This window comes from Elephas maximus, chromosome 12, assembly GCF_024166365.1.
Source record: "Elephas maximus indicus isolate mEleMax1 chromosome 12, mEleMax1 primary haplotype, whole genome shotgun sequence".
NCBI classification, from domain to species: Eukaryota; Metazoa; Chordata; class Mammalia; order Proboscidea; family Elephantidae; genus Elephas; species Elephas maximus.
In genome coordinates, this window is record NC_064830.1 from 102978093 (window position 1) to 102992706 (window position 14614).

General features: G+C 42.0%; 1 protein-coding gene across 2 annotated transcripts; it reads right to left on the reverse strand.

Annotated features, from left to right (window-relative positions):
* Positions 1-317: 317 nt before the first annotated feature.
* On the reverse strand, positions 318-13870 carry LOC126086703 (zinc finger protein 397-like). 2 transcript variants are annotated; one of them, XM_049903262.1, is made up of 4 exons: positions 12205-13870; positions 11665-11812; positions 10014-10157; positions 318-3847 (listed from the first exon to the last, which is right to left on the reverse strand). In XM_049903262.1, exons 1-4 carry the CDS (start codon positions 12601-12603, stop codon positions 2889-2891), a joined length of 1650 nt encoding a protein of 549 aa, XP_049759219.1. In that variant the 5' UTR covers positions 12604-13870; the 3' UTR covers positions 318-2888. The 2 variants fall into 2 exon arrangements, with proteins under 2 accessions (XP_049759219.1, XP_049759220.1); XM_049903263.1 differs by lacking the exon at positions 10014-10157 and having other exon boundaries at positions 319-3847.
* Between the last annotated feature and the right edge of the window lie 744 nt (positions 13871-14614).

Below are 14614 nucleotides of genomic sequence, written 5' to 3' on the forward strand. Positions count from 1 at the left end.
TAAAGTTACCATCTTTCCCTTAATAAGTATCTTGGGGGAGATACTTTGAAACTATGCAAATTCTGTTTTTCCTCGAACTTTTGTCCACTAATTTTAGCATCCATCGGTGGCTCTTACCTGCAACAATTACTAATATGGTGTTTGCCTAATGGAAACTTTTCTATTTTTTCCCTCTCCTATATTTGTTGGGTCGCTATGAGCCGGAATCGACTCAACAGCAGCGGGTTTTTTTTTTTTTTTTTTATATTTATTAACTGGAATTCTATTGTGAGGAACTGCCAGTTCCAAAGCCACTCCCACATTTTATGGCAGCAGCGCACTTTCAGGTACCATAATCTGTTCTGGTTATCTACTGCTGTGTAATAAATTACCACAAAACTTGACAGCTTAAAACAACATTTATTAGCTTACAGTTTCTGTGGGTCAAAATTCTGGGTATCTTAGCTGGATGGTTCTTGTTTATGGTCTCTCACAAGGTTGCAGTCAAGCTGTTGGTCATGGTTGCAGACATCTGAATACTCAACAGGGAAGGACCTTCCAAGCTCTTTCACGGCATTGTTGCCATGTTGTTAGCTAAAGTCTCCCGTTCTTCATCATGTCTTTCCAGAGGCTGAATGAGGGCCCTCATGATACGGCAGCTGGTTTCCTCTACAGTAGTGATCCAATAAAGAGAACCCATGATGGAACCTGCAACCTTTTATAACCTAATCTCAGAAGTGACATTTCCATGCTCCTGTGGTATTTCATTGGTCACACAGTTGTTCTATCCATTATCAAAGGTGGTGTATTAGTCTCCAACTATTATTGTAGACCTGCTTAGTTCTCCCTTCAATTCTGTGTTTCCTTTATGTACTTTGGGGCTTTAAGGTTATATGCATAAATATTTATTGTTATATCTTCTCGATGAATTGATCCTTTTATTATTAGTGTCCTTCTTGGTCTTTTCCAAGGAGCACCTGGTCTTTTATAATAATTTTAAAGTCTATTTTGTTTGATATTAAAATTGCCTCAACTGCTGTCTTTTGATTCACTGTTTGCATGGAATATTTTTTCCATCCTTTCACTTTCAACCTATTTGTCTTTTTTTTGTTCCTAAGGTGGATCCTGTAGACAGCATATAGTTGAGTCGTGTTTTTTTAATCCACTCAGCTACTGCCTTTTGATTGGAGTGTTTAATCAATTTGTATTCACAGTAATTATTGATAAAGGAGGGCTTACTTCTGCCATTTGGTTATTCATTTTTTGTCTCTTATACATACTCTGTCCCACTTTTCCTCCAGTGCTGTCTTCTTTTGTAAGAGTTGGTTTCTCTTTTTTTAAAAAATTTTTATTGGGTTTTTCTTTTCTTTCTCTTTTTTTGGTACTGAACTATTTTGTTTCTAATCTCCTTTCCTTCTGTGCATAATTTTTATTTTACTATGTTGTGGCTATCATGGAGATTACATCTTACATTTGCAACTGCTTAATATTGATAAGAACCAACTTAATTTCAATAACATACAAAAGCTCCATACCTATAACCAATCCTCCAACCCCTCCCATTTGTTGTTACTATCACCAATTTTTATATCTAAAGTGCCCTGTAACTTACCATCAATGCTTTTATCTTTATAAAGCACGATAGAAACACCAGCTTTATTTGCCAAACAAAAATACCTTAAGTCTGTCCTTATACTTGTCAAGAAATTATCTTTAATGTGGACTCTTTTTCCCCCTTTATGTACAACTTCAAGTGTCCTTATTTTTCCTTCTGGAGGACTCCCTTTAGCATTTCTTGTTGGGCTAGTCTAGTAGTAACAAATTCCCTCAGCTTTTGTTTATCTGGAAATATCTTAGTTTCATCCTCATTCTTGAATGACAGTGTTGTTAGATATAGTATTATTGGTTGACAGTTCTTTTTTTTCAGCACTTTAAGTATGCCATCCCATTGCCTGTTTGCCTGCAGTTTCTGAAGAGAAATTGGCACTTAATCTTATTGAAGACCCCTTGTATGTTATACTTTGCATTTCTTGTGCTGCTTTCAATATTCACTATTTATCCTTTGGTTTTCCAGAGTTTGATTATAATGTGTCTTGCAGTAGCTCTCTGATCTCATTTTCACATAGTTCTATTACACCTACTTGTAATCCGAAAAAGTATATTTTGTATTTTATTTCCTAAAAAGTGTATCATGTTGCATATAATCATTTAAGCCTTAATTTTTTGACTTAATATTGCTATGATTCCCTTAGAATAGGAGACACGTGAAGGATGTGCATAGCAGCACTTTTTACAATAGCAAAATCCTGTAACAACCCAAATGCCCATCAGCAGGAGAGTAGGTGAATAAACAGAGGTACATACCACGGTAAAATATGAAACAGTGACAGTGATAAAGTTTAAAGGCAACACAAAAAATCCACCTATTTTGTAATTGCTACAGGGATCCTCAGTTATTCACTCTTAATGGAGAAGCAAGATAATTACCAAAAGGAAAAACACTAAGGGAATGCCATTATGCAAGACCAATGGGAATGAATAATGGGAGTACATCCTAAAACAGATGGCTTGAGGTAAGAAGATCTAGATTAAAGTGTAGAATTGCCAAACTGTCTTAGATTATGACAGTGACCTTGCTTCCAGGATAAGACTGCACCAGTTTAAACTACAAAATGCTTGAGAAGGTACCGTTTTATTCATTTTATCTCCAGTACCTTGCAGAGTGCCCAAAACAGAGGAAGTATACAGTAAATGTTAAATAAATTTTCATTTGATATACTCATGTTTCTAGCCAGCAGATAATTCAAATGACAAAAATCTGTGCTAAATAACATTTTAAACTATACTGATTACATTAATTTTCCTCCATTGATGACAAAGATTCAGGTTTGAATTAAAGACTTTCTAAGTCATAACAATGGCAGGCCCTTTTCTCCACAGTGGCTTCTCTGATGTTTAATAAGGTTTGTGCTCTGACTGAAGGCTCTCCCACACTGTTCACATTCGTAGGGTTTCTCTCCAGTGTGGATTCTCTGATGTAGGACAAGAGCTGATTTCTGCTTGAAGGCCTTTCTGCACTCATCACATTTGTACGGTTTCTCCTCAGTATGGACTCTCTGATGCAGAATACGATTTGAACTTCGACTGAAACTCTTACTGCACTGATTACATGGATAGGGCTTCTCCCCAGTGTGGATTCTCTGATGTTGAATGAGGCTTGAGCTCTGACTAAAGGATTTTCCACACTTATCACATTCATATGGTTTCTCCCCAGTGTGGATTCTCTGGTGTAGAATGAGGTTTGAGCTCTGACTAAAGGATTTTCCACACTTAACACATTCATATGGTTTCTCCCCAGTGTGGATTCTCTGGTGTAGAATAAGGTTTGAACTCTGACTAAAGGATTTTCCACATTTATCACATTCATACGGTTTCTCCCCAGTGTGGATTCTCTGGTGTAGTATGAGGTGGGAGCTGTAATTAAAGGCTTTCCCACACTGATCACATTCATAGGGTTTTGCACCAGTGTGGATTCTCTGATTTTTAGTCAGGTCTGAACTCGTCTGACTGAAGGATTTCTCACAATCATCGCCTTCACGAATCTTCTCCCCAGCGTACATTCTCTGTGTGGCAATAAGGCCTGAGTTCAAACTGATATTTTCCCCATGTTCATCACCATTCTGTTTTCTTTGTCCCATATCATCATCTTTCTGCTGTCTTTTCACCCTGCCCTTACAGTGTTCCCTGGCTTCGGAAACTTGAGAAAATTTCATATTAAGGCTACCAAAGTCTTCCTCGTGTTGTTTTACTTCTGCAGAAACTTCCTGCTTAGCAGGCAAAGCCATCTTCTTAGTCTTAGTGACACCATCTAAAATAATAAACAAAGCACGTATATATTATATTCTGTAGATAGAGGAAACTGCCAGAAGTAAGGAGTGATTCAAATGTTGGCTCCACATATCTCAGAAACGGTCAGGTATGGAAACCATCTCTCCACTCTTTAATGTCCTTAATTGAGGTTGTAGCTCCTTCTCTTTCTACTTTGTTCCTTGGGCACATATCCCCTTACAGACTTGAATCATTGCATGTCTGTAGCCAATTCACCTTTTTTATTTTATTGTGGTAAGAAAAATAGAACTTAAAATTTTGACATTTTAACCATTTTTAAGTGTACAATTCAGTGACATTAATTACACTTACCGTGTTGTGCAACCATTACCACTATCTATTTCCAAAAGTTTTCATCACCTCAAATGCAAACTCAGTGCTTATTAAGCAATAACTCTCCATTCTACCATCCCACACCCCCTGGTAACCACAAATAATCTACTTTGGTCTCTATGCATTTGTCTGCTCTAGATATTTCATATAAGTGGGATTACATATCCTTTTGTAACTAACTTATTTCACTCAGCGTAGTGTTTCCAAAGTTCATCTACGTCGCACCATGTATCAGAACTTCATTTCTTTCTATGGCTGAATAATATTCCATTGCATATATCCACTCATCTGGTGATGGGCACTTGGGTTATTTCTACTTTCTGGCTATTCTGAATAATCCTGCAATGGACATTAGTGTACAAGTATCTGTTTTAGTCCTGCTTTCAATTCTTTTGGGTATATAACCAGGAGTGAAATTGCTGGGCGGTAGCAAATTCATCTATCTCCTACATTGCCTTGAAAATATCAGGCACTTAATAAACATTTTCAGGACACATGGACTAGTTAATAATTCTATGAAAGAAAGTCATTATAAAGCAGAACAATGAGAACAGGAAGGACAGAGAAGTTCAGGCAGAAAAGGTAAAGCCAACTAACAAAGTGACCCCTGGCAAAAGGCTGAATTCAAAATCACAAGGAAAAGAGAAGTTAAAAACTTAGAAAAATAAACTTCAAGAATTGGGAAAGTTTCAACAGTATTAAGGGATTTAGGTAAACCAGATAAAAAGGAAAGGACCCAAGAAAGCTATCTAATATCCAAAAAAGGTTCTCCTGGTTGGATGAAAAGGGCAACAATAAACTACATTGATTAAAGCCAGAGCACCTTATAAACATATAAGAAAAAAATTGAAAAAACCACAGAAATAAACCTTTGTCCATACCAAAATGTATGTATAGAACACAAATATATTTTAGAAAGCCTAAAATTAGGAACACTAAAATTGGAAAGGCAGGGCAAACAAAAAAGTCAAAATGCTAAGTAGAAGGATTTAAAAAATACATTCATTCCAATTAACGGAAAGAATCAACTAATAACGGAGACAGTAAAAAGTGAAGGACTTTTTTTGTAGAAAATGATAATCTGCCATTTTTCAAGTCAGATTAAACCTAAAAAAGCAGCAGTAATGATTCTGATTAGCCATGGGAAGGAACTTTTAACCCAAAAGGGGACACAGCATGCCTGAGGTTGGCATCCAACACTGGGATCTTTAAGAGCTGAAGAGACAGACAACTGCTACACAGAGTGTGGTACCAACCTGTCCAATAGACAGGAGCTAAAACCAAATAATTTCTCTAGAGCCCTTGCAGTTCTGTGACTCTTTATGAACAAAGAAGGAGTGAGGAAATGGGCAGAAATATGAGTGAGGATGAGGTATGTCCTGGGAAGAGACAGAGACCAGGGAGGCCAAGGTACAGGGAGGGGCTGGGAGGACAACAGTGGGAGTAGGGAAAGGCAGGCAGTAGGTGAAAAACACAGGGACAATGTGAGATATAGCAGTAAAAGAGATCTTTTGCTTAACCAAAGAGAGTACAATAGGCATGTACTAACCTAGGGGTTACAAACACAATGCCAATTATTTGAATAAAAGATTATTAATCTTTAGAGCCACCACTCCTCGGTCAGTTTGTCGTACTGTGCTACATTGCTGTGATGCTGGAAGCTATGCCACCAGCATTTCAATTGCCAACAGGGTCTACCTAGTGGACAGCTTGCAGCGGAGCTTCCAGACTTAGACAGACTGGGAAGAAGGACCAGGAGGTCTACTTCTGAAAAACTGGCCAGTGCAAACGTTATGAATTGCAGCAGAACATTGTCTGATATACTGACAGAATATTAGCCCCTCAGGTTGGAAGGCACTCAAAACACAACTGAGGAAGAGCTGCTTCTTCAACGCAGAGTCGACCTTAATGGATGGACTCAAGCTTTCGGGACCTTCATTTGCTGATGTGGCATGACTTAAAATAAAAAGAAACAGCTGCAAACTTCCACTAATAACTGGAAGATGGAATGTACGAAGGATGAATCTAGGAAAATTGGAAGTTGCTAAAAATGAAATGGAACACTTGAAGATCATTATCCTAGGCATTAGTGAGCTGAAACGGACTGGTATTAGCCATTTTGAATCAGACAATCACATGGTCTACTATGCTGAGAATGATAAATTGAAGAGGAATGGCGTCTCATCCATTGGCAAAAAGAACATTTCGAGATCTATTCTGAAGTACGACGCTGTCTGTGATAGGATAAAATCCATACGCCTACAAGGAAGGCCAGTTAATATGACTATTATTCAAATTTATGCACCAACCACTGATGCCAAAGATGAAGAAACTGAAGATTTTTACCAACTTCTCCAATCTGAAATCAATCAAACACGTAATCAGGATGCTTTGATAATTACTGATGATTGAAATACAAAAGTTGGAAACGAAAAAGGATCAGTAGTTGGAAAATAGTGCCTTGGTGACAGAAACGACACCGGAGATGGCATGACAGAACTTTCAAAGACCAACAACCTATTCAATGGAAATGCCTTTTTTCAACAACATAAACGGCGGCTATACATGTGGACCTCACCAGATGGAACACACAGGAATCAAATCGACTACATCTATGGAAAGAGATGATGGAAAAGCTCAATATCATCAGGCAGAAGGCCAGGGGCTGACTGTGGAACAGACCATCAATTGTTCATATGCAAGTTTAAGTACAAGCTGAAGAAAATTAAAACCAGTCCACGAGAGCCGAAGTTTGACCCTGAGTATATCCCACCTGAATTTGGAGATCACCTCAAGGATAAATTTGAGACACTGAACAATAACGGCCAAAGACCAGATGAGTTGTGGGGTGACATCAAGGACATCATATGTGAAGAAAGCAAGAGGTCATTAAAAAGAAAAAGGACCAAAATGGATGTCAGAAGAGACTCTGAAACTTGCTCTTGAATGTAGACTAGCTTAAGTGAAGGGAAAAATGATGAAGTACTAGAGTTGAACAAAAGATTTCAAAGAGCGGCTTGAGAAGACAAAGTATTATGGTGAAATGTGCAAAGACCTAGATTTAGAAAACCAAAAGAGAAGAACACGCTCAGCATTTCTCAAGCTGAAAATTGAAGAAAAAAATTCAAGCCTTAAGTTGCAATGCTGAAGGATTCCATGAGCAAAATATTGAATGACACAAAAAGCATTAAAACGACATGGACTCTGGACACCTTTCTAACTCAGAACTGATACCGCTCCCAAAGTTCACTTCTCAAAGATTAGACTTGCCTATAAAACAAACAATAACACACATAAGGAACATGGTTCTTAGTTCAACCAAATATATGAGAGCCAACGGGCAATTCCTGCCCAAAAGTAAGACCAGAAGGCAGGAAGGGACAAGAACTGGACAAATGGGCCCAGGGCATTCGGAATGGAAAGGGGGAGAGTGCAATCATGTTGTGGAGATTGCAACTGATATCACAAAACAGTATGTGCATAAACTTTTGAATGAGAAACTAACTTGATCTGTAAACTTTGATTTAAACCACAATAAAATTTTTAAAACCAGAAGATGGAAGGAGCCAGCGCACCACAAAGAATCAGTCAAGTGTTCAATCATTTCAGGAGGTAGCATATGGTCAAGAACCGATGATATTAAAGGAAGATGTCCAAGCCATACTGAGGGCATTGGCAAAAAACAAGGCTCCAGGAATTGACAGAAGACAAATTGAGATGTTTCAACAAACAGATACAATGCTGGAAAAGCTCACTCATCTATGCCAAGAAATCTGGAAGACAACTACATGGCCTATCGGCTAGAAAACCAAAAAACCAAACCCGCTGCTGTTGAGTCAATTCTGACTCATAGCAACCCTACAGGACAGAGTAGAACTGCCCCATAAAGTTTCCAAGGAGCACCTGGTGGATTCGAACTGCTGACCTTTTTTTTGTTGTTGTTGTTCCTTTTTTTTTTTATTGTGCTTTAAGAAAAAGTTTACAATTCAAGTCAGTTTCTCGTACAAAAACTTATACACATACTATTATGTGACCCTGGTTTCTCTCCCTACAATGTGACAGCACACTCCTCTCCACCCTGTTTTTCCCATGTCCATTCAACCAACTCTTGTCTCCCTCTGCCTTCCTATCTCACCTTCAGATGGAAGCTGCCCACATAGTCTCATGTCTACCTGAGCCAAGCAGCTCACTCCTTACCAGTATCATTTTGTCTTATAGTCCAGTCTAATCCTTATCTGAAGAGTTAGCTTCCAGAATGGATTTAGTTTTGGGCTGAGAGTCCGGGGGCCATGACCTCTGGGCTCCTTCCAGTCTCAGTCAGACATTAAGTCTGGCCTTTTTACTAGAATTTGTGGTCTGCATCCCACTTTACTCCTGCTCCATCTAGGATTTTCTGATGTGTTTTGCCTGTAATGGCAGTCGGTGGTGGTAGCTGGGTACCATCTAGTTCTTCTGGTCTCAGGCTGATGGAGTCTCTGGTTTTCATGTGGCCCTTTCTGTCTCTTGGGCTCGTATTTGCCTTGTGTCTTTGGTGTTCTTCATTCTCCTTTGCTCTAGGTGGGTTGAGACCAATTGATGCATCTTAGATGGCCGCTTGCTAGCTTTTAAGACCCTAGACGCCACTCAACAAAGTGGAATGAAGAAAGTTTTCTCAATACACTTTGTTATGGCAACTGACTTAGATGTCCCCTGAAACCATGGTCCCCAGACCCCTGCCCCTGCTACTCTGTCCCTCAAAGAGTTTGGTTGTATTCATGAAACTTTTTAGCTTCTGGATTAGGTCAGTTGTGGTAACTTCCCCTGTATTATGCTGTCCTTCCCTTCACCTAAAATAATTCTTGTCTACTAGTGAATACCCCCTCCCTCCCCACCCTCATAACCATCAAAGAATGTTTTCTTCTGTGTTTGAACCTTTTCTTGAGTTCTTATAATAGTGGTCTCATAAAGTATTTGTCCTTTTGCAACTGACTAATTTCACTCAGCATAATGCCTTCCAGATTCCCCCATTTTATGAGATGTTTCACGGATTCATTATTGTTCTTTATTGTTGAGTAGTATTCCACTGTGTAAATATATCAGAATTTGTTTATTCATTCATCCATTGATGGGCACCTTGGTGGTCGAACTGCCAACCTTTTGGTTAGCAGCCATAGCACTTAACCACTACACCACCAGGGTTTCCAACTGGCTGGAAGAGATCTGTATTTGTGCCCATTCCAAAGAAAGGTAATCAAAAACAGAATGTGGAAATTATCGAACAATATTATTAATATCAGGAACAAGTAAAATTATGCTGAATATAATTAAAAAACGGTTACAGCAGTACATTGACAGGGAACTGCCAGAAATTCAAGCCGGATTCAGAAGAGGACATGGAAATGAGGGATATCACACAGCTGATGTCAGATGGATCTTGGCTGAAAGCATAGAATACCATAAAGATGTTCACCCGTGTTTTATAGACCATGCAAAGACATTCGATTGTGTGGATCATAACAAATTATGGACAACACTACAAAGAACGGGAATTCCAGAACATTTAATTGTGCTCATGACGAACCTGTACATAGACCAAGAGGCAGTCATTCAAACAGAACGAGGGGATACTGTGTGGCTTAAAATCAGGAAAGGTGTGTGTCAGCACTGTATGCTTTCACCATACTTATTCAATTAGTATGCTGAGCAAATAATCCAAGAAGCTGGACTATATGAAGAAGAACGTGGCATCAGGATTGGAGGAAGACATTAACAACCTTCAATATGCAGATGATACAACCTTGCTTGCTGAAACTAAGAGGACTTGAAGTACTTACTGAAGAAGATCAGAGACCTGTGAGCCCCATTATCCTTCTGACTCATCTTCACGCCCCCTACGCCTGTCAGCCTGGAAGGAGCAGGGAGCGTCAAACTTCTCCCTCTCCATTTGAGGTGCTTGGTTCCTCCAGTATGGATTACACCTTAACATAAAGAAAACCAAAATCTTCACAACTGGGTCAATAAGCAACATCATGATAAATGGAGAAAAGATTGAAGTTGTCAAGGATTTCATTCTACTTGGATCCACAATCAACATTCACAGATGCAGCAGTCAAGAAATCACACAACGCACTGCCCTGGGCAAATCTGCTGCAAAAGACCTCTTTAAAAGTGTTAAAAACACAGATGTCACCTTGAGGACTAAGGTGTGCCTGACCCAAGCCATGGTATTTTCAAATGCCTCATATGCATGCAAAAGCTGGACAATGAATAAGGAAGACCAAAGAAGAACTGAAAGCTTCTTTGGTCTCCCTTATTATGAAATACGCCATGGACTGCCAGAAGAACGAACAAATATGTCTTGGATAAAGTACAGCCAGAATGCTCCTTGGAATGGAGGATCGCAAGACTTCGTCTTACGTACTTTGGACATGCCTGTGACTCATGGCGACCCCATGCACAATGGAATGAAACGCTGCCTGGTCCTAAGCCATCCCCACAATCGGTTGCAGATCAGACTGTTTTATACACAGGGTTTTCATTGGCTGATTTTTTTCAGAAGTACATCACCAGACCTTTTCTTCCTAGTCCAACTTCATCTGGCCAGGAAACCCAGGTCTTGCCACTTGGAAGGCAAGAATTCTACCACTGAATCGCCAATGCAATGATACATACTACATATTTATTTATTTTTTAAAATAAGATTTAATATAAAAACACTTAAGTATAACTTGAAAATTTTCAAAAATTAAAAAAATAAAAATTTTTATAAAAATCATTTTTTAAAGTTTTTGGAAATTATTCCACAGCCCTAAGGTAACAAGATCCTCATTAATTTCACCAAACAAAAAGACATATGTTCTTTTAAAATGTACGTAGGCTTCTGGGAAAGGACCTATTTATGAAGGGTTGTTGTTTTACCTAGAATGGGCTTTCTGGAAAAGCAAGCTTCTAAAAAGGATCCTGAATCAGGAAAATAAGATGGTTTTAAGGGAAGTTTCAAGTAAATTTGACATATAGAAACTACTGAATAAAAGAAAAGAAAAATGAAGACGTACAGAAACAAGGGTGGTTAAAACAGAGGAGAAGAGGAAGAAAACCACCTTCAAAGGGGGAAAAGAAAATCTCACTTGAGAAGTGATAGAGCCAATGAGGAAGTTTAAAGAGTTGAAGAGTTATGGCTCAGCAAGATAATTTTAGCATCAGTTATTCAGCTACTGAGAAAGAGCCTAAAGGAAGGCAGATAATCCTGAAGCCACCTAAACAGAGGAAATGGTTGGTCAAGTGAGGTCTAAGAAACACATGATAATCTGCATATGAGGAGCACAAACAAGTCATAATGTTAAAAGCCTTTATCTGGAGTATTAGGTAGGTGGTGGTTTCTCCAAGACCAAGGAGAAGAGGAAAGCCTTGATACCCTCGAGAAAGAATATCATGATGCTAGCCAAGAGAATCTGCCTTTACCCAGCCCAAAGGAATTTCACTCACCTCTTTCTTGCTGGAAGTGGGGTGTTGGTGATTCAGCCCTGAGGTGACCATCCATGGCAGTTAGCCAGACAGTAGTGGATTCCTGTGCTGTTGTCAGAAGGGCCACCTCCTCCTGGATCTCTTCTTTTGTGGCTACAAAGGCTTTGACCTGGAGACAATTAGATGAAGTTATCAAAAGGCCCCTATAGAAAGGGAGCTAAAATCTTCAGAAAGGCCACAGAAAACTGCTATCAAGTTCATGTAGGCAATCCTCATATTCATAATTTAATTCCCATACAGTCCACACTTTGGTACATTTCAAACTGCCTTTCTATAGCAATTTGGACTCCAATATATATGATGAAAAATAAACTATTTTCAATTGCTGCAGGTGGTGCCACCTTCAGGTCAACAATACAATATCAGCAATTAACAACTACCCTACAATGGGATTTCATTCATTCACTCATTTAACAAATGCCAACCCTCCCTGCACTTGGATGTAGGACCTGCCTCCCTGCTGCCATCCAAAGCGGCACCCACACCCACCCTTCCACCTACCTGCTGCCCTGGGTCATCCAGCTCCCTCTCCAGGTCCTCCAGCACAGTCACGGCCTCCTCCCCACTCTCAGGCTGCCGTTCCCTCACCCAAGCCTGCAGCTCCTCAGGCAGGATGCCCAGGAACTGCTCTAGCACCAGCAGCTCCAGAATCTGCACCTTGGTGTGGATCTCGGGCTGCAGCCACTGGTGACAAAGGTCTCTCAGCTGATTCAGGGCCTCCCGTGGCCCCCGTGTCTCCTCATAACAGAACTGTCGAAAGCGCTGGCGGAAGATCTCTGGGCCAAGAAGGCTGCTGCCCTGCAAACGGCATGCTTGGCCCCCAAAACCAGCCTTCCCCACCTCTGGGCTGTGCCCAGCCCCAGGGACCAGGGCAGAAGCACTTCTTTGAGCTGCAGTCATTGTTCAGGCTCCAGGGACCAACTCACACCAAGCAGGGCTTGGGTTGTGTAGGCACTGTTGAGGCCCTTCCAGGATCCCAGCAGAGGCCTCCTGACCCTCACCCCAGGAAGGTCTGCAGGTGTAAGAAAGAAGCTTGTTATTGCACAGTGGGAATGCCCAGTGTTTTTGGAGTGTGAAACCTATTCACATGCTTGATGTCAAAGAGCCTCCAACCCTCTAAGTAAGGCCTTAAGCCTTTAACTTTCTTCTGAGCCTTTTTGCAGCCTGAAATAATTTGTTTCAACCAGCCCTGGAAAACAATGATGACATTACTCTATTAAAAAGAGAAAGCATCACCAACAAGCTCAAGAGATGGTAGTACACTTAAATGCTAACTTAAGGAATCAGATTTCCCAAACAGGGCGACACGAACTTTATGAAATTGTTCTTCAAGAGAAAAACTGCCAAGGATGCATTTCCTTCTGAGAGTCAGACATCAACGCCTCTAACCAAAATTAAAGTTCAACATAAAATGCATTTTAAAGGGTCCGACACAAGTAGAAGTGAGGTCACGAAGATGTTTATCCACTCTGAGGCTGCACGTGAGCGACTGAGCTAGGAAGGCTGGTGTGTTTAATGACAATGGACAAAAACTGAGGCTAAAAGGCTGTGAATACAGCAACTGAAGACCCTCTTGTCTGAACCTGCTGCCTACACTAACGTGGCCTCCCTCGGTCCTGGATCGTCTGGCGCCGGGGCCCCCGCAGCCCTCTGAGCCCCCCACACAGAGAGGCGGGGGTCGACCCCTGTCTGGGGCAGGCTCCGCAGCAGTCTCAGCGCTCCTGAGGGCACCTCTCAGCAGGGGCTCAGCGAGCGCGCGAAGCCCAGAGCCCCTCCCCGGCCCTCAGCTGAGGCTCCTCCAGGCCCCGGGGAGCCGCCTGGATTCTCAGTCGGAGGGCAGGAGGCCGCACGGGGGGGATGGCGCCAGCTAGCGAGCTCAGCCGCCGGGAAAAGGCTCCCGGCGCCAGCCGCCTCCTCGGCGGGCAGCGCGTTAACGACCCAAGCCCGCGGCGAGCGCGGCGGTTGGGACACTTCCGGGCCCCGCAGGAAACGGCGAGAGGGCGCCGCGGCGGGGTCTCCGTGTCGTCGGCTCTTCCGGCCGCCGTAGTTCCGACAGCCGCAGGGCCTCAGGTCACTGCTGTAGTCCGGAAGGTCGCCTCGAGGAAATCCCCCCCACCACGGGCCCTGGCTCTCGTGGCTGCGGACTAGCCCACCCCGCGCCCACCTCGCACCCTCTCAGGGCAGTGCTCCGGAGCCACGACCCCGCAGACATCCCTGGGGACACTCCCAGCGGGCTCCGACCTTGGTCACCGGCTCAGGCTTGTGATTATTCAATCAGTTGTTCATGCATTATTGCAGACATGAAGACTTAGCATGTGTTGGAAATTGTCCCCAGGGAACAGGGCCGTCGCTCTGACTTCAGACAAACACACCATGACACGAAAAAATGTCGTGAGAGGGGGGGCGCAGCACAGAAGCCCAGAGGGCACTGGGAGGAGCCCTAACCCAGCTCAGGTGGTCTCCGCAGTTAGAATGCCCAGAGGCTTTCCCGGTTGCACCTGCGTTGAGTATTTGTCATCTGTTGGCTTCCAGTGGTGGCTGCCTTCCATTCATCAGACGTTCAGCAAATACACGACAGTGTATAGGAACTAAGCCTGCTTTTGGAGAAATAGGAAACCAGAGGCCAGGTCCTGGAGAGGCTCTAACTCTGCTGAGGAAACCACTGGGGACAAAATGGCAGTGCATTGTGGTTACTGTTTGATAGAGGGGATGTAAACGATGTAATGGAAGCAAAGGAGGAGAGCTTCACTGTCCCCTGGGTGGTGGTGGGGCGGTGATCAAAGGAAGGCTTCCTGGAGAAAGAAAACTTTACCAGGAGACTGGGGGTGATGAGGGGAAAAAGAGAGAAAATTCAGTGAAGGAAACCGCACACTTTTGGAACTCACATAGCTGTGTATTTTCAAGTTTAAAA

What these genes read in the sequence shown, in the direction of transcription:
- LOC126086703 (XM_049903262.1), bottom strand. Translation starts at nt 12,603, where the DNA reads ATGACTGCAGCTCAAAGAAGTGCTTCTGCCCTGGTCCCTGGGGCTGGG. An exon ending in TGGATGACCCAGGGCAGCAG is followed by an intron (nt 11,813 to 12,204) that starts GTAGGTGGAAGG and finishes AATTGTCTCCAG; the next exon opens with GTCAAAGCCTTTGTAGCCAC. An exon ending in CCACTTCCAGCAAGAAAGAG is followed by an intron (nt 10,158 to 11,664) that starts GTGAGTGAAATT and finishes CTTTATGTTAAG; the next exon opens with GTGTAATCCATACTGGAGGA.